General features: G+C 32.6%; 2 protein-coding genes across 2 annotated transcripts; one reads left to right on the top strand and one right to left on the bottom strand.

Moving 5' to 3' along the window:
• Nucleotides 1-4,800: 4,800 nt before the first annotated feature.
• Nucleotides 4,801-6,287, bottom strand: LOC103843912 (transmembrane protein 147). Its single transcript, XM_009120686.2, has 6 exons — nucleotides 6,108-6,287; nucleotides 5,915-5,984; nucleotides 5,777-5,836; nucleotides 5,552-5,666; nucleotides 5,329-5,444; nucleotides 4,801-5,262 (listed from the first exon to the last, which is right to left on the bottom strand). Exons 1-6 carry the CDS (start codon nucleotides 6,182-6,184, stop codon nucleotides 5,014-5,016), a joined length of 687 nt encoding a protein of 228 aa, XP_009118934.1. The 5' UTR covers nucleotides 6,185-6,287; the 3' UTR covers nucleotides 4,801-5,013.
• A 6,630-nt stretch (nucleotides 6,288-12,917) lies between these two features.
• Nucleotides 12,918-14,326, top strand: LOC103843914 (dof zinc finger protein DOF1.6). The gene has a single exon (XM_009120687.3). It carries the CDS (start codon nucleotides 13,385-13,387, stop codon nucleotides 14,054-14,056), a length of 672 nt encoding a protein of 223 aa, XP_009118935.1. The 5' UTR covers nucleotides 12,918-13,384; the 3' UTR covers nucleotides 14,057-14,326.
• Nucleotides 14,327-15,765: the final 1,439 nt, after the last annotated feature.

The following is a 15,765-nucleotide window of genomic DNA, read 5'->3' as shown; positions in this document are numbered from 1 at the left end:
AAAACTAATCCGATTGAAAAAATAATGAATAATCAGAAATTTAGCACTTTTTAGTTTATCTACTAATAATAGCAATCCCAATTAATTCTAAAGGTTGTGAGTCCACTTATGTTGAAAGGTTGTGTCTTTTGAAAAAGAAGTGTAAAGAGTTGTGTCTTTTCTAAAAGTTCTATGTTGGAAGGTTGTGTCTTTTCTAATTAATTTCTAAGGTTGTGTCTTTTGAAAAAGTAGTGTAAATAGTTGTGTCTTTTCTAAAAGTTTTATGTTGTAAGGTTGTGTCTTTTCCAATTAATTCCTAAGGTTGTGAACTTCAATTATGTTGAAAGGTTGTGTCTTTTGAAAAATATGTGTAGAGGGTTGTGTCTTTTCTAAAAGTTATATGTTGTAAGGTTGTGTCATTCTAAAAATAGTCTAAAAGTTGTAACTATTCACTAGTTTTCATAATAATAGATTTCAAAAAAGAAAATGATCAAAAAAAGTTTTATCAAAAGGATAAATATATACATTTATACACTATGGTTAATTAATCTAAACTTAGGTTTCAGAGTTTAAGAGGTGGGATTTTAAGGGTGGAGTTTCAAAATTTTAAAAATAAAAAATAAATGCTAAAAATATCAAAATAGAAAAAAAAAATTATTTTGGTTATTTTTTTTAAATGTTATTTTGATGACAAAATTTTAAAAATGGTTATTTGAGAGAATCGCGGAAAAATAATTGATAAACAAACTTAATTATAGATTTTAGGAAAAAATGAATTAACTTCTAATAAATATAAGTATAAATAACTGTTTATGTGAACCATAAGCATAAGCTTGGTTGAATGAATATAAACTTCAATATCAATACGCCAAATAAGTTCACTAGACGTATTATAAAGATATAGTAAATGCGATAAATGTCAATTTACTGTTATATATTTTGTAAGCTAGCTGAGCTGCGAACGAATAATGCGCAAAAGCTACCTATCAGTATATATTACGGTTATATGAAAGAAAGTGATGGGTGGTTATAATCTCGTTGTGACCGTCCATTATTTTCTGCTCTCTTTTAAAACATTTTGTTTGAGCATTGTTTCTTTTTCCTTTTAGTGATTCCTTCTCGCAGAAAAGGAAACAAAATGTACGATCTACATGAGCTATGAATGTCAATGTTTTTACTTTATAAATGTTGTAGGAGATCCACATAAGTATGTTTATTGTCATGCACATACTTTCTGATAGAGCATAGAATTAAGATAATTATTTTTATCGTTTGTATTCTGCTCAATTTTCTAATTTAATTAGAATTATTATTTTATACAGTTGTCATTATATATTAACATTTTTGGTGAATTAGCTGCGTAATGATTTGAGGTGGGGATGTGATAATTTGTGACAAAACCGGACGATATACTCCCTCTTAGTGCGTGATGGTGCGGCACATGCGATGTCCATAATATAGGTTTGTAGGTTTACGATTGTAGGTGTTATATTTTATTCATAAGCATGTTGTTCTATTCTATTTGTAATGTGTAGTGTATAATATATTCTACAACGTGTGACTACACAAAATATGATTCGAAGTTTTCCCATTTTTTTTTAAATAGTCATTTAGTTTGTATCCAAACATTTGTGTGGCGGAAACAGTGGAGAAAATGAAAAAAACTAATGCTTATGGGAACGAGAGTTTGATAAGAAGGAAGCACAGAGGATTGAATCAGAATGTGGTGAAGGCGGTGGAGGTTCGTCAATCACACAAACAACTGCGGATCGGTGGAATATCATTGGAGAGTGTAGATATCGATTGGAGGAAAATCTGAATTGCTTTGTTCATTAACGAAAATGGTAGAAGAAAATGAATTTGGTGATGAATTATTTTAGGAGGCCTGAGCAAAAATAAAAAGTTTGGCAGATGATCGTTTTGTTTTTTCTCTCATAAATATGTGCTATATCATAACACTTAAGTTAGTATGTGAATTATAATTTTTTAGGTCATACACTCAAATTTCGCTAATAGTTTAATAGAAACTTTTAATAAATACTAATAAAACATTTTCAGTTTTTGTTTTTAATTATATTTATAGTAAAAAACAAATTGGTTTAGTCAGCAGTTCTTAAATAAACAGAATATTCTACCTATAATTAACAAAAAAATCTCCCTTTGATAATTTGTACATTTAGCCAAAGCTATATCTCTATATCGGATCCTAACTTGTAACGGATGATTATATCACAACCAATGTTTTTAAACCCGACTCGGACACTGAACCGGATGACGTACCGAGTCGCTGGGTCACTGGATCGACCGCGGGCGAACCGCGGGTTAATAAATAAATTAATTTTATTATATAATAATATATCAGCTATGTAAATAAAAATATAGAAACTAAAGTTTAATATTTTTTAAATGTTTTTATTAACATGAAATAATAGTTTGGATATGTATATTTTTATGTTTAATAACATTTAGAAAATATTTAACTTTAATTTCTATATTTTTATTTTTATGATATACAAAATATCAAAAAATAGTTTAGACTATTTATAATTTTGTCTAACAAGGTAAGAGTTACGACATCTAAAAAATCAAGACATAAAATTTATAAATATTTAAATGTGTTAATGTGAATAATAAATTAAATTTCAAATACAAAAAAACCAAAAATAAAAAATCATTATAATAAATTATCAATAACGAAAATAAACTTACACCAAATCACATCAATTAGTTTTGGTTCTTTCTACTATCGTTCACTTTATTTGCTTTAAGTGGCATAGTAAAATCTTCATTAAAATCTAAAAATCACAAATATAAAACTGAAAAGAAAAAACCTAACTTTTTTTTTGTCGGTATATAACTTCTTAATTAGAAATTTATAATATAAAACATAATATAAAAATAATTAAAAATAAAACAAAAGAAGTAAAAGTTATTTATTGGTTCAACCAATGGTTCAACCGGTATCGGGTTTCGGGCTCTACTGGGTTTTTGTGTGTTTTTGCGGGTTTCTAAATATTGGATTTTTCACAAAATCCAAACCGGATTTTTTCTAGGTTGCCGGGTTTACCGGTTCAACCGCGGGTCTGGGTCGAGTTTCAAAACACTGATTCACAACTGAGACAGCTGAAATTGGCTAAAGAGAGTTGATTTGATATTCTATTGTAATAAACTCTTTACAATTGTTATTTTGTGCATGTATGTTGACTTGAATCTTAATTTGGTTAGTTCGATCGAAAAGAAACAAAATTTGATTGTAGGTTCTTCGAATACATTTTATTAATCAGTAATGATTATAAAGAGATTAAGATAGGAAAATGAAATTTAAACTCTGACGAGAATACCAACCGAAATAAAAAAAAGGAGCTCGATTGAGTGTTTAGCTCTAAAACCCTAAACTTTATCGTCAGTTTTTAAGTGTCAATTTTCGGATCCCCTCTTCCTTCTCTCTCTCTCCTCTTTTATAAGCCATTCTCTACTCTTTGATGCCTTAAGACACCTGCCAACCGAAATAAAAAGGAGCTCGATTGAGTGTTTAACTCTAAAACCCTAAACCTTATATGGTCAGTTCTTGAGTGTCGATTTTCGGATCCCCTTTTCCTGCTCTCTCCCTCTTCTTTTATAAGCGATTCTCTACTCTTTGATGCTCTAAGAATCCCGTATTTGGGCCGAGCTTAATGGGCTTTTATGCCGAGCTAGGGCTCCGAGAGCCAGACTCGAGCTAGCAAGCCGATGGGTGATCTCATTGAGCAGATCACTTGAACGTCCGAGCCGAGTCTCCTCTACTATGCTGATCGAGCTGTGCCGATGAACAAAATGTGCCGAGCCCTGTTAATCATGGGCTTTGTAGAGGAATCGTGATTCCTCACCAACAATGTATATAAATTGGCTAATCTCCTCTCGGTATGTATGATAAGGGTTTATTCTCGTAAGGTTTTAGATATTTATATGAACCGTATACCCCGTACGTACACAAGTCGATTATGCTTTCATAGTTTATCATATGGTGTGGACCGCTTAGTTCAAACTCTTCACATTTTAAGAAATCTTTTCTGTAAACCCTCTAAAAGAAATACAATTGTGTCGTATCATCAATTGGTAATATATGTCTTCAAAATGTCACAGAGCTAACCATGTTGGTTTTTTTTTAATATAAACTAACCATATTTTGTTGCAGCATACGCTAGTATATTAGAAGCTTGAGCTCAAGATTTAGAGAGAGTTTGTTACGAGAATGTACAATGTATTTGTTCGCTATCATAATCCCACGCATGAAACTATTTTTAGAAATGCTTGTGTTCGCTATTGTTTGTTTTTGTTCCACTGAGTTTGGATCATACCTGAAATGTAAGGTGGTCCATCCTGATTGATTCGGCTTTATGGTTTTTTTCATTTTTTTTGCATTTTGGATTCATTGTATTCGATTCGGTTCGCGTTTTAATTAATTAAGGTATAGAGAAGGTGGATCTGTTTAGCTATATTAAGGTAATATATTTCAAGATTATTGTTTCAGTTCAAAATTAGATTGGTTTTGTTTGTCTAGCTTGAATATGAAACCGTCAATGCCAAAGCATATATGACATTTGAATAGGCAGCAAGATCAGAGGTATTTAAGTTGATGTCTGTATCAGATAGGCTTCAGCAAAGCTAGAGATAGTCACGCTCTCGGAGATGAAACACGAAGTAGAGGCTATAGTTGAGTTCATCTATAGTGACGCCTCAAAGCAAGCTATCAGCAAAAGGAAAAACCAAGACGTTTTGGCTACTCTTTGTGGCAGCTCATAACATAAGATCCTCCAAGACCGTGCTTATATGCTCTACAGATTTGATGAATGCTCTTGACGTTAATAAGCTCTCGAACAAGAGAGACCTCAAGTGTAAGGATCTCTTTAATATGGTTCTACAGTTTAAAGATGAGAAAAGTTTCAAGCAACCGAAAAACATGGAAAGTAGGTCTCAAGAGTTGCCCATAAACATAAAGCTCTCTTGAGCCAAAAAGCAGTTTAAGTGGAGTTTGGTCTCTCGGTAGGACTGGAATCACAAAGACGGTCTCTGACAGAGGATGAAGAGTTGACAGCTGATGAAAGCCATTACCAGAGAAGTCATCAGCTCAAACCCAACAACTTTGGGGAAATGCCATCCCATGACTCTCCTTAGATAGCTTGTGATTGAAGGCATTGTGGCGATGATCACTGCACACGTGTATATGATGGGGATCAGAGTCTTTGGCTTGTTCTTGCGTAGCCACATCAAGGAACCTAGCGCAGCTAAGGATATCGTGAACACCTGAAAATTTTGATGGATAGTAAGAAACAATTGCATATATCTAAAAGTAAAGATTGGTGGGCATACCAGATTTGCATTGGCTTCAAGGCCTTGTAAAACATAATCCCAAGTGAACTCAAGTCCTCGAGCACCAACCCAAAGAGGAGCCAACCTATGCAAAACAGAATCCGCAAACGCCCATCCTGAACCAAAAGAAAGCATTTGATGCAACCAATCTAGAGATAGAAAGGAACTCTTTTTCTTAAAAAAAAAAAAAAAAAAAAAAAAACTCTAGAAGCAATCCACTAACCAAGGCCAACAGCTTGAAACTTATGGTTTTGAGAGATGTTCCTGTGTGTGAGCTGAGCCAGAGCAAAGTAGAGACCAGCAACGTCAATGAAGCCAATCATTGCTTTCAGGGCTTCCTGAGATTGGAATCAATACTTAGTCATCTAAAGTGTTAACATAACCAAACGAGCTAAGCAATAACAGTATCTGATAGAGTGGATGTTCTTGGATTCAAGAAGAAAAGAACCTGGTAAGGATCAAATACTTCGGTTTCAGATACTTGCAGAAAAGTTGCCAAGCAAACAAGCTGCCATGAAAACAGCCACGAGAGAGAGAGTCAGATACCAAATCAAGATTTGCGCAAGATGTTAGTGTTTTGACCAACCTTAACAAGTGCAGTAGCGAGGTAAACAACAGCAGCCTTCACCGAGGTTCCAAGTGTGTCATATTCAGATCTGCACATTTAACACCTATAAATTGTAATTCTATTCAGAAGATCTAATTCTTAGAACCATGACTAAACTAAAAAGTCAATTACAATTTGAAATCACAGATCGAGAAAAGGGGGTTTTTCGTACAAAGGAGTGGCGGAGTAGTAGACGGCGTGGGGACCGAATGTGAGAATCGCACAGTTGAAGAAGTGAAAAAGCGTCATCCTCCACCAAAGCGCAAGCTGCAAGTCCGGCGACCACGAGATTGAACAAGAAGCTTTGGTTTACTTCCCAAATCTGAAACTCGATTGGAATTAACAGATATTACTAAAGAAAAAATGGAGTAATGGGTTATTGAATTGTGGGCCGTATAACCAATAAGGCCCAATAATATCTATCCATTAGTTTACAATTTGCTTAATAACCTTTATTTACAATTTCTTCTTTTTTTCTTTGGGTAAAAGTTTCATTTATAATTTTTTTTTAAATACTTTTGATACTACTAAGACTATCAACATTGGTTAACTTATTCAACACTCCGCATCATCTTCTCTTTCTTCCACTAATCATTCAACACTCACACTAATTTTAACTTCTACAATAGTTTTGTTTAATAAAATTTAACACCCTACCCCACTATTTTATCTTATAATTTCATACTACATATCAATAACATTTCATGTAAAATTAAATAATTTTAAAATTATTATTAGATTATGATTCCCAAAAGATGTTTTAAATTATAAATACAAATTTATTGGAAAAATTATACTATTTTAACAAATACAACCGTGTTTAATCCAGCTCAACATTTTTATGTTTCAACAAGCCCATTTGACCTCTTCAACAGTTGAAAAACAAAATTCAACACTCCATTGTATAGGGTCTAAAAGCATCATTATTACAGTTTTTTAATAGGGTTTTTAAAACAAAATAAGGCATTTAATTAAATCAAAACAAAAGAAAATTAAGATAATCGATCCTTAATACAGGGTTTTGGCAGTCGATCATAAAGAGGGTCCTTAAAACACATGTCAGCAAACTATGAATTTTGTTTTTTAGGGGAATTGCCACTAATACCACTTTCCTACTTTACACTAACCACTTTTACCCTCATCTTTAATGAAGGGTAAAAGACATTTATAACCTTATTTAATGAAACATAAACATATTCTCCAACAAGAATTTTCAAAATTCCCAAATTGATCGACGACTCTAGTTAGAGATTCGACGAGACGATTCCGGCGAGAAAATGAGAGAGATCCTCCACATCCACGGCGACCAATGTGGAAACCAGATCGGAGCCAAGTTCTGGGAAGTGATCTGCGACGAGCACGACGTTGACCACACCGGCCAATACGTCGGCGACTCTCCCCTCTAGCTCGAACATATCGATGTCTACTTCAACGAATTCTCGATGTTGTGAGGAAGGAAGCTGAGAACAAAGATTGCCTACAAGGTGAGAGGATAACTGATTTTGTTTTTGAATCTCGATATGTTTTATCGTCGTGCGTGATTTGATTTGAGATCTCTGTGATGTATTTGATTTAGGTTTCGTTGATGCTGTTATCATTGTGATACATTTGGTTTTGATCTCTGTGTAGGTTTCCAGTTTTGTCATTCGTTGGGAGGAGGAACTAGATCTGGGATGGGAACGCTTTTGATCTCTAAGATTAGGGAGGAGTATCCAGAATGTGGTTTGTACGATCAAAGAATTAAATATTTATAACTCTTTATAAAAGTTGCAGAGTTGGCTTCTTTATACCCTTATAAAATATTTACATACTCTTGTAAACCCTTATATATTATTATACAAACCATTATAAATTATTTTATAAGGCTTTCATAAAGTTTTTATAAACCCTTATTAATAGTATACATACCTCTTATAAATTATTTATAAACTTTCATAACTTTCATATAAACATTTATAAATGTTTTATAGATCTTATAACTTGTTTTATATGTCTTTATTAATGGTTTATATACTCTTACAAATAATTTTACATACCCTTATAAGGCTTTGTAAAGAGATGATGATACGTGACAGATTCTAAGGCACATGTGGACAGCAAGCACGGCTCCACCGCTTCAGAAATTTTACATATCCTTATAAATTGTTTTATTACAATCCTTTATAATGGTGTATAAGCTTTATAAATTATTTTTATAAACCCGTATACATTATTATACAAACCATTATAAATTATTTTATAAGGCTTTCTAAATGGTTATAGACTCTTTTAGTTGATTTATAAACCTATACAACTCTTATAATACCCCTTATAAATTGAATATAATGTTTCATAAAGTTTTTATAAACTCTTATTAATAGTATACATACCCCTTATAAATTATTTATAAACTTTCATAACTTTCTTATAAACATTTATAAATGGTTTATAGATTTTATAACTTGTTTTATATGCATTTATTAATGGTTTATAAACTCTTACAAATAATTTTACATATCCTTATAAGGATTTGTAAGGAGATTATGATACGTGGCAGATTCTGAGGTACATGTGGACAGCAATCAAGACTCCACCGCTTCAGAAATTTTAAATTCCCTTATAAATCATTTTATGATATTTTATAATGGTGTATAAACTTAATAAATTATTTTTATAAACCCGTATACATTATTTACATACCCTTATAAACCCTTATAAATTATTATACAAACCATTATAAATTATTTTATAAGGCTTTCTAAATGGTTTTAGACTCTTTTAGTTGATTTATAAACCTATACAACTCTTATAATACCTCTTATAAATTGAATATAATCTTTTATACAGTTTTTATAAACTCTTATTAATAGTATACATACCCCTTATAAATTATTTATAAACTTTCATAACTTTCTTATAAACATTTATAAATGGTTTATAGATTTGACGGTTCCGACGACGTTGACGTCCGACGAGATTTGGCGAAGACTACAGCTCAAACGAACATAACAATCTCTCTTCACGAACGCGTAACAAAGGTCAGAGGATAATAGATAGTGATTTTCGTCTCTTTTTTGTAATTTTTGCTTGGTTTCTCAAGATCGATCGGTTTCTGGAAAGGAGACGAAGTTTTTCTCATGAAATTTTCAAATCTCAGATTTATAAAACCTTATAAATTTTTATCGATGAGGAACATAGTGTTATGTATTTTTTTTATATATCTTGTTGATCATTCCTTCTCTAATCTCCATGTTCTTATAATCAGGTTATGAAGATCAAATTGTGTTCTATATGTGGAGACTGGAAACTAATAAATGGAATTCATTGGGATTTCATAGTCGATGATGAAAGGGGATCTTATCTTAGTATGATTCTTGAAGATATCAGCTACAATGATTTGATTGAGGTTGTTTTAGAAAATTTTGGAATCGATGTCTCACCTTCCAAGTTAAACAGTATAAATCTTAGCTATGTCTCACCTTAAAAGTTAAACTTTAGTTCAAAAGAGCTCCCTCCGGTATTTATTAGGAATGATCGTCAAGTAGCATCATATATGAACAAACTTCAAGAGAATGGATGCCTTCATCTATGTATAACCATTAAGGTAACTACATGGAACTCCTTGTTAAGGTTTTCGTTTATGATAGTTATCAGTTAGTTATTTTACAAGATAGTATGTAATACTCAAGATTTGCTTATTGCCGGAAGTATGTCATAGCAATACTTATTACAACTTTTACATTTCTAAGACCTTATAAATATAATGATGTCATTTGGAGATTTACTATTAGCTTTATGTTTTTTGTTAACGTTTCACAGAAGAACTCATTTATCATCAAGGATTGTGTCAAATACGATTCAGACACGGGATGAAGTTTTAATTACTCATAATTTGCATATTACTGGAAACAGTAACTCCCCTTGAGGTATTTATTACAATTTTTATATTTATAAGACCTTATAAAAGAAACCTTAAAACAATATATATATTTAGCCTTATGTTTTTATGTTTTCAGAGGGAAACACAATGTTCAAGAAGATAAGAGTTGCAGAAAGAGAGAGAAGACACATGTTTTTATATGTAATATATATGTTCTTGACACATATAAGAGAAACAAGACACATGTCTTTCTGTAATATATATGTGTAGCACGTGTTCTTATAAGTGATTGTAAGCTGTAAATCATTTGCACTTTACATTTACTCTAGTTTATTTTTTAAGAAAATTAGTAACGAGCATCTTCATGTATTTATATCACCGATTTTATTTTTTAAACTTTTTATCATTAATTTTCATAATGCTTTCTAAAATATTATTATAAGATATATAAAGGGTTATAAGTTATTTATCAGCCTTTACATATCATTTTTTTGTGTTTAAATTTCATCTATGAGTTTATATAATACCTTATAAACTAGTATATCTGAGTTTTACGAAGGTTTATAAGTGATGTTTAATAAATTTTAATACATTATTATTTATGAATCCATAGATAATGCTTATAAATGGTTTAATCATCTCTTGCGAATACTTATTTATAGGCGATGTAATCTGTAAACAAATTATTTAGAAACTATAATTTTAAGCTTTATACATTAAAATTTACAAGGCCTTATAAAATATATTAAATTTTATACCCTTATATCAAAGTTTGGAGTAGTGAATGTTGGAGTAGATGACGTCATCTACAAAAGATAAGATTAGTTAAGCTTAATATAAAAAAATTTATAAACCTTTATATTCTATTTTTTAGAATTGTAACTGTGACTTTTGTTCCATGCATCTTTTTTTTCACTTTTTTCAGTGTCTTCGTCTGGAGTGATTTTCTCTGTATTCTCATTTTCCCTAAGAATATTCACTTCCGTTAGTTGCTGTGTATCAGAAATTTCTTCTTCATCATTTTCATCATCTGTTGCATTTCTTTTACCACCAGAATTTTCTTCTTCTTCATTTTCATCATTTGGTGCACCTTTTGTATCATCATAGTTGCATGGACTCTCATAACCGTCTGCCTTCAAAAAATCATGTCATAATAGGTAAAGAAAATAACATGTGAAAATATTTATAAGTGCTTGGTAAAGTTATTTGCTTACCACTTGACATTCTCGATTACTTCTACTCGTTTATTCAAATCATAAAGCATTTGGATTAACTTATCGAGTTTGGAACCATCTTCATCTTGAAATTTCTCCTTAGCTTTCTCATACGCTTCATCTTTTCTTTTCTCTTTATTCTTCTTATGCTCTTGTTCCTAAACAGTATTATGATGGCTATATAAACATATTCATCATTCAATTTTGAGAACACGATCAGAAAATAACATTTATAAACCATTATAAAGAGAGTTATTTACCTTATTTCCTCTTCTTCATTTCTGCCTTTCAGCTTGCACGGACTCCTCAACTTCTGTATCAGCTTCCATTTGTTCTTCTTATTCTTCCTCAACCCTATTTCCAAGAGAGAAAAAAAACAATAACAAATTTAGGATGGCTTATAATTTTTTTTAAATGATAGTCCAAATTTATAAAGGTTTATATATTAGCTTACTTCATTGATTTTTGATGTTTCTCTTTCTTTATCACCGTCACCGAATTCAGCATCAGCTTCCACTTGTTGTTCTTCTTGATATTGTGTTTGCTCCTATTTCAAACAAAAATAAGAGATTTATAAATGCTTATAATATTAACATAACTTAACAATTTCAAATTTGATAAAGTCTTATAAAACATCAAAAACACAATGACCTTAGAGGTTTTGCTGTACATCTTTGTCTTCTGTCCTGCTTTGTCGACCAATGTCTTCTGTTGTAAGAAAACATCCACAAATCCTTGTTCCCAATCGATTTTCTACACATTGTATCCTTGTTGAACTAGTTGTATAACACTTTCAAAGTCCTTATCATGAGGATGTGTTGGGTTCACCAAATGTTTGAATTTCTCAGAGAATCCATACACTGTAGTAACCACACCCTGTAACAAAGATAAAACAACGTTTTATAAGTCTCTGTAAATCTCTTATTTATAAACCATTATGAAACAATATAGTTAACTTAGTAATCTCATGTAAATGGCAGGAGCTAATGAGGGCATGACATAAGCAAGGTGTTAAGACAAGTGAAACATGCGAGTTAACACACAAAACACAAGCCAAGAAGAAACAGAGCAACCATTCTCAATAATCTAATGTGAATGTTAAGGGCTAGTGTGTGAATGATGCAAGCAACGTGTTACAGAAAAAGTACAAAATGAAAAATATTCTAAAATGTCTAAACGCTTCACATTTTTTACCAAGGCGTCTGCTTGTAACCCTTTTTCAAGGAGTATGTTTATAAACATCTTTCTAAACAATACAGTACAAATATATTTATAAACTTTAGTAAAAACTCACATTATTTTTCTTCTCCACCTCCAACACTTCAGTAATTGTCGAAGCCCTTGTTGAGTCCCTATGTAGACATAACAGATCTGCAGAAGAGGTTTCCTGGTAGAAACCCAGATTTATAAAGGGTTATAATTCCTTATAAATCATTGAGTTGTATTTATCAACAATCTCATGAAACCCAGATTTATAAGGGGTTATAATTCCTTAATATTCAGTTTTTACTATCGGAAATTATCTCTTCCTTAATATACAGTTTTTACTATCGGAAAATCTCTTTTCTTAGCCGGAACCATTCAGATCAATCTTAATATGATTTCAAAACCAGATTTAAGTTTTCAAATACTCAATATTTTCACTCTCAACGTTTCACTATCAAATCTGTTTCTCTTAGATCGACCTCTTTAAATGAGATATCTAAGAGAACCTTGTTTGATTTTTCGATAAGAGAAAGCACAAAATCGAATCAAACAAAAATACAGAAATTAGAGACATAAGTTGTGAATCACGTATATGAGTTGACATCTTGGAGATTTTGAATCGATTTCGTCACCGGAAATCGACGGTGAGAGAGAGATCGACGGTGAGAGAGACACCAGAACTAGGCGGTGAGAGAGGCGCCGGAAATTGACGGTGAGAGAGAGAGACGACGGTGAGAGAGAGATGACGGTGACTCGAGGACAGGGAGAGAAACCAATAGTGGAGAAGAAGATAAGGTAAGGGTGTTCTTGTCTTTTGCTCATTAATGAAAGTGTGTATTTCTGAAAATGTCCTGGTAAAGTTGAAAAGTGGTATCCAACAAAGTGTAAAAGTAAAATTTCCCCCATAATTAATTTTATTTTAATTGTATTTTTTACATCCAACCTTTTAGTTCATTTTAAAAGAAATAAAAAATAATTCTAAACTCCACCACCACCACCAACAATTTCTCTAACTCAAATTCATTTGTTTATTTTTCAAAATAAAATTGAAACTGCATAATAAAATTCTAGCCTATATAAAACCCACATCGCCACTCTCACATCTCCTCCACTTTCGCTTTTCTCACACTCTCTCTCTCTCTCTCCTTTTCCTCATTATCTCTTTTACCCATGCCGTCTGAATCAAACCAAACCCGATCCGCCCGAGTTCAGGGCTCAACGGCTGCTTACCCACCTCCGAATCTGGCGGAGCCACTGCCTTGTCCTCGTTGCAACTCCATCATCACCAAGTTCTGCTACTACAACAACTACAACCTCTTACAGCCTCGCTACTTCTGCAAGTCTTGCCGCCGTTACTGGACTCAAGGTGGTACACTCCGCGACGTCCCCGTCGGCGGTGGAACTCGCCGGAGCTCTTCCAAACGCAACCGCTCTTTCTCCTCCAACGCCACTACTGCCTCCTCCTCTTCCTGCTCTTCTTCCATCATTACAACCGCCAACGGTTCAGAACCAATGAACCAAGGAACCGCCACAAACGAAGCAAAGGGTAGTCATGAAATCTCAGGTTACGGAAGCTTTGCGTCTCTGTTAAGTGAGCAGAGCGACGGAGCAGCGTTTCTGGCGTTGGGAAACGGAAGTGGAAGCGGTGGGTTAGACTACGGGTTTGGGTACGGGTACGGGTTGGAGGAGCTGAGTATTGGGTATCTTGGGGGAGGCTCCGGAGTAGAGATACCGGTGGTGGGTGGTGGTGACACGTGGCAGATTGGGGAGATTGAAGCTAAAAGTGGGGACAGTTTATGGCCTGGTCTCGAGATCTCCATGCAAAGCAACGGTGCTAAGTGAAAAAACCGTTTATGACTCTTGTCTTCTTCTTTCTCTGTTTCTGTCTTTTGTTTGTTTCCTTTTGGAAATTTCTGTTTGTGTTTTTTATTATTTCCTACTGGGATAGAGAGAGACCAAAGAAGCAAATTAAACAGGAAAGAAAAAAAAATAGAAGGAAAGGTTTAGTGTCTTTTTTCTTTATTTGAGGTCTAACAATGGCAGTTTGTAAATCCTCTGTTTCTGTGATGAACAAATTGGAATGCATTTCAAGTAGTAAATGGACAATTAAGAGAAAGAAAAAAAGATATTGCTTTCATATTAGAATTACAAACAAATTGGCTCCAATGTTTTGAAACCGTGCGAGTTAACATTAGAGGGCATACAGGTCATTAGGTCCAAAGAGGAAAAAAAGTACAGAAGTACTGTTGCAGAAGTAAGAGATACTCTGTTGGTACATCTTTGAAATGAGAAATTTGCGTTGAACTTAGTTTTGTTTTATTATAGGTAAACATCAACAACGCAATTGTTCATTGGCAGTGAAAAAGATTTGGGATCTCAAAATCATGTGTCTAGAGTTATCAAGTATACGAGACAATGAATAAAAAATGCTAACGTTAATTTGATCGATGTAGACACATGGAGTGCATGTTTCACATTCAAAACAATATGTTAGTTATTGAAGCAAACCAGTTGAAATTTTGAAACTCGTTAAATATTTTGAGTTTGTCATTCTCATAGATTATGGTGTACTTATCATTGCTTCAATGTTAGTGTTATCATAAAACAACTCAACTAACTTAGGTGTGCTTAAACGTGAAAAGATTAAAGAATGGATTGAAAGTGTATGGATCATAGGTACTGTCGCGTATCCTATTGTGGTCAAAAGCCAGAAAACAAGTTGTGCTGAACATAAATGGTAACAGCAAAAAAAAAAAAAAAAAAAAAAAAAAAAAAAAAAAAAAATGGTAACAGCATTATGACCCAAGGACAGAGACAATGATGCTCAGGTTCGTTACCAACTAACATAGTAACCTTTGCCCACATGAATAATTCAAATTAGTTCGGTCAAAGCGTAATCAGCGATCCATTTAATTGTATTATCATATACTATGTTAACTTGATTCGAGTTATCAACTTTTTTTATCTTGTTTTTGTTTTTGTTTTTTGAAAGAGTGAATGCCATGAACAATTCAACACACATTTCAGTAACATAATAGTTGGTGCTAAAGCTTAAATCGACTGGTATATACTATTATTTTACTCGTTTATTTGTTACTCATTCAACAAAACTAACCTTGCGTTATAAAGATTTAAATAATTACATGAGCATAACAATATACCAAAACTGTCAACAAATGCATAATGTGGGTTCGATGTGTAACGTCTAAACCTTGCTTGTAGTCTCACCTCTCCCGGACCGTTATTGGTGTTCACGTTTTTCTCTATATGGTAACAGTTGGCTTATGATCTACAAATGTTAGGAAAGCTTCTTATTTTATACTATATGTTTTACTGTAATTCTTATTTAGAATCACTTTTTGATTAGGCCATTCATACTAAAACTGGTGTAGACTAAACCAGCCTAACCGCAAAGTTACGGCTAAAAGTAATATACATATAGGTGACATAAATATTCAAAAAATAAAAAAAAAAGATAATTTTTATTTTCATTAATATGTATCAAAACTCAAAGTATTGATGTTTTCATCAGAAAAGGATCTTTTCATCAG

This window comes from Brassica rapa, chromosome A10 (assembly GCF_000309985.2).
Source record: "Brassica rapa cultivar Chiifu-401-42 chromosome A10, CAAS_Brap_v3.01, whole genome shotgun sequence".
NCBI lineage: Eukaryota > Viridiplantae > Streptophyta > Magnoliopsida > Brassicales > Brassicaceae > Brassica > Brassica rapa.
This window is presented reverse-complemented; position numbering and strand designations above follow the sequence as displayed.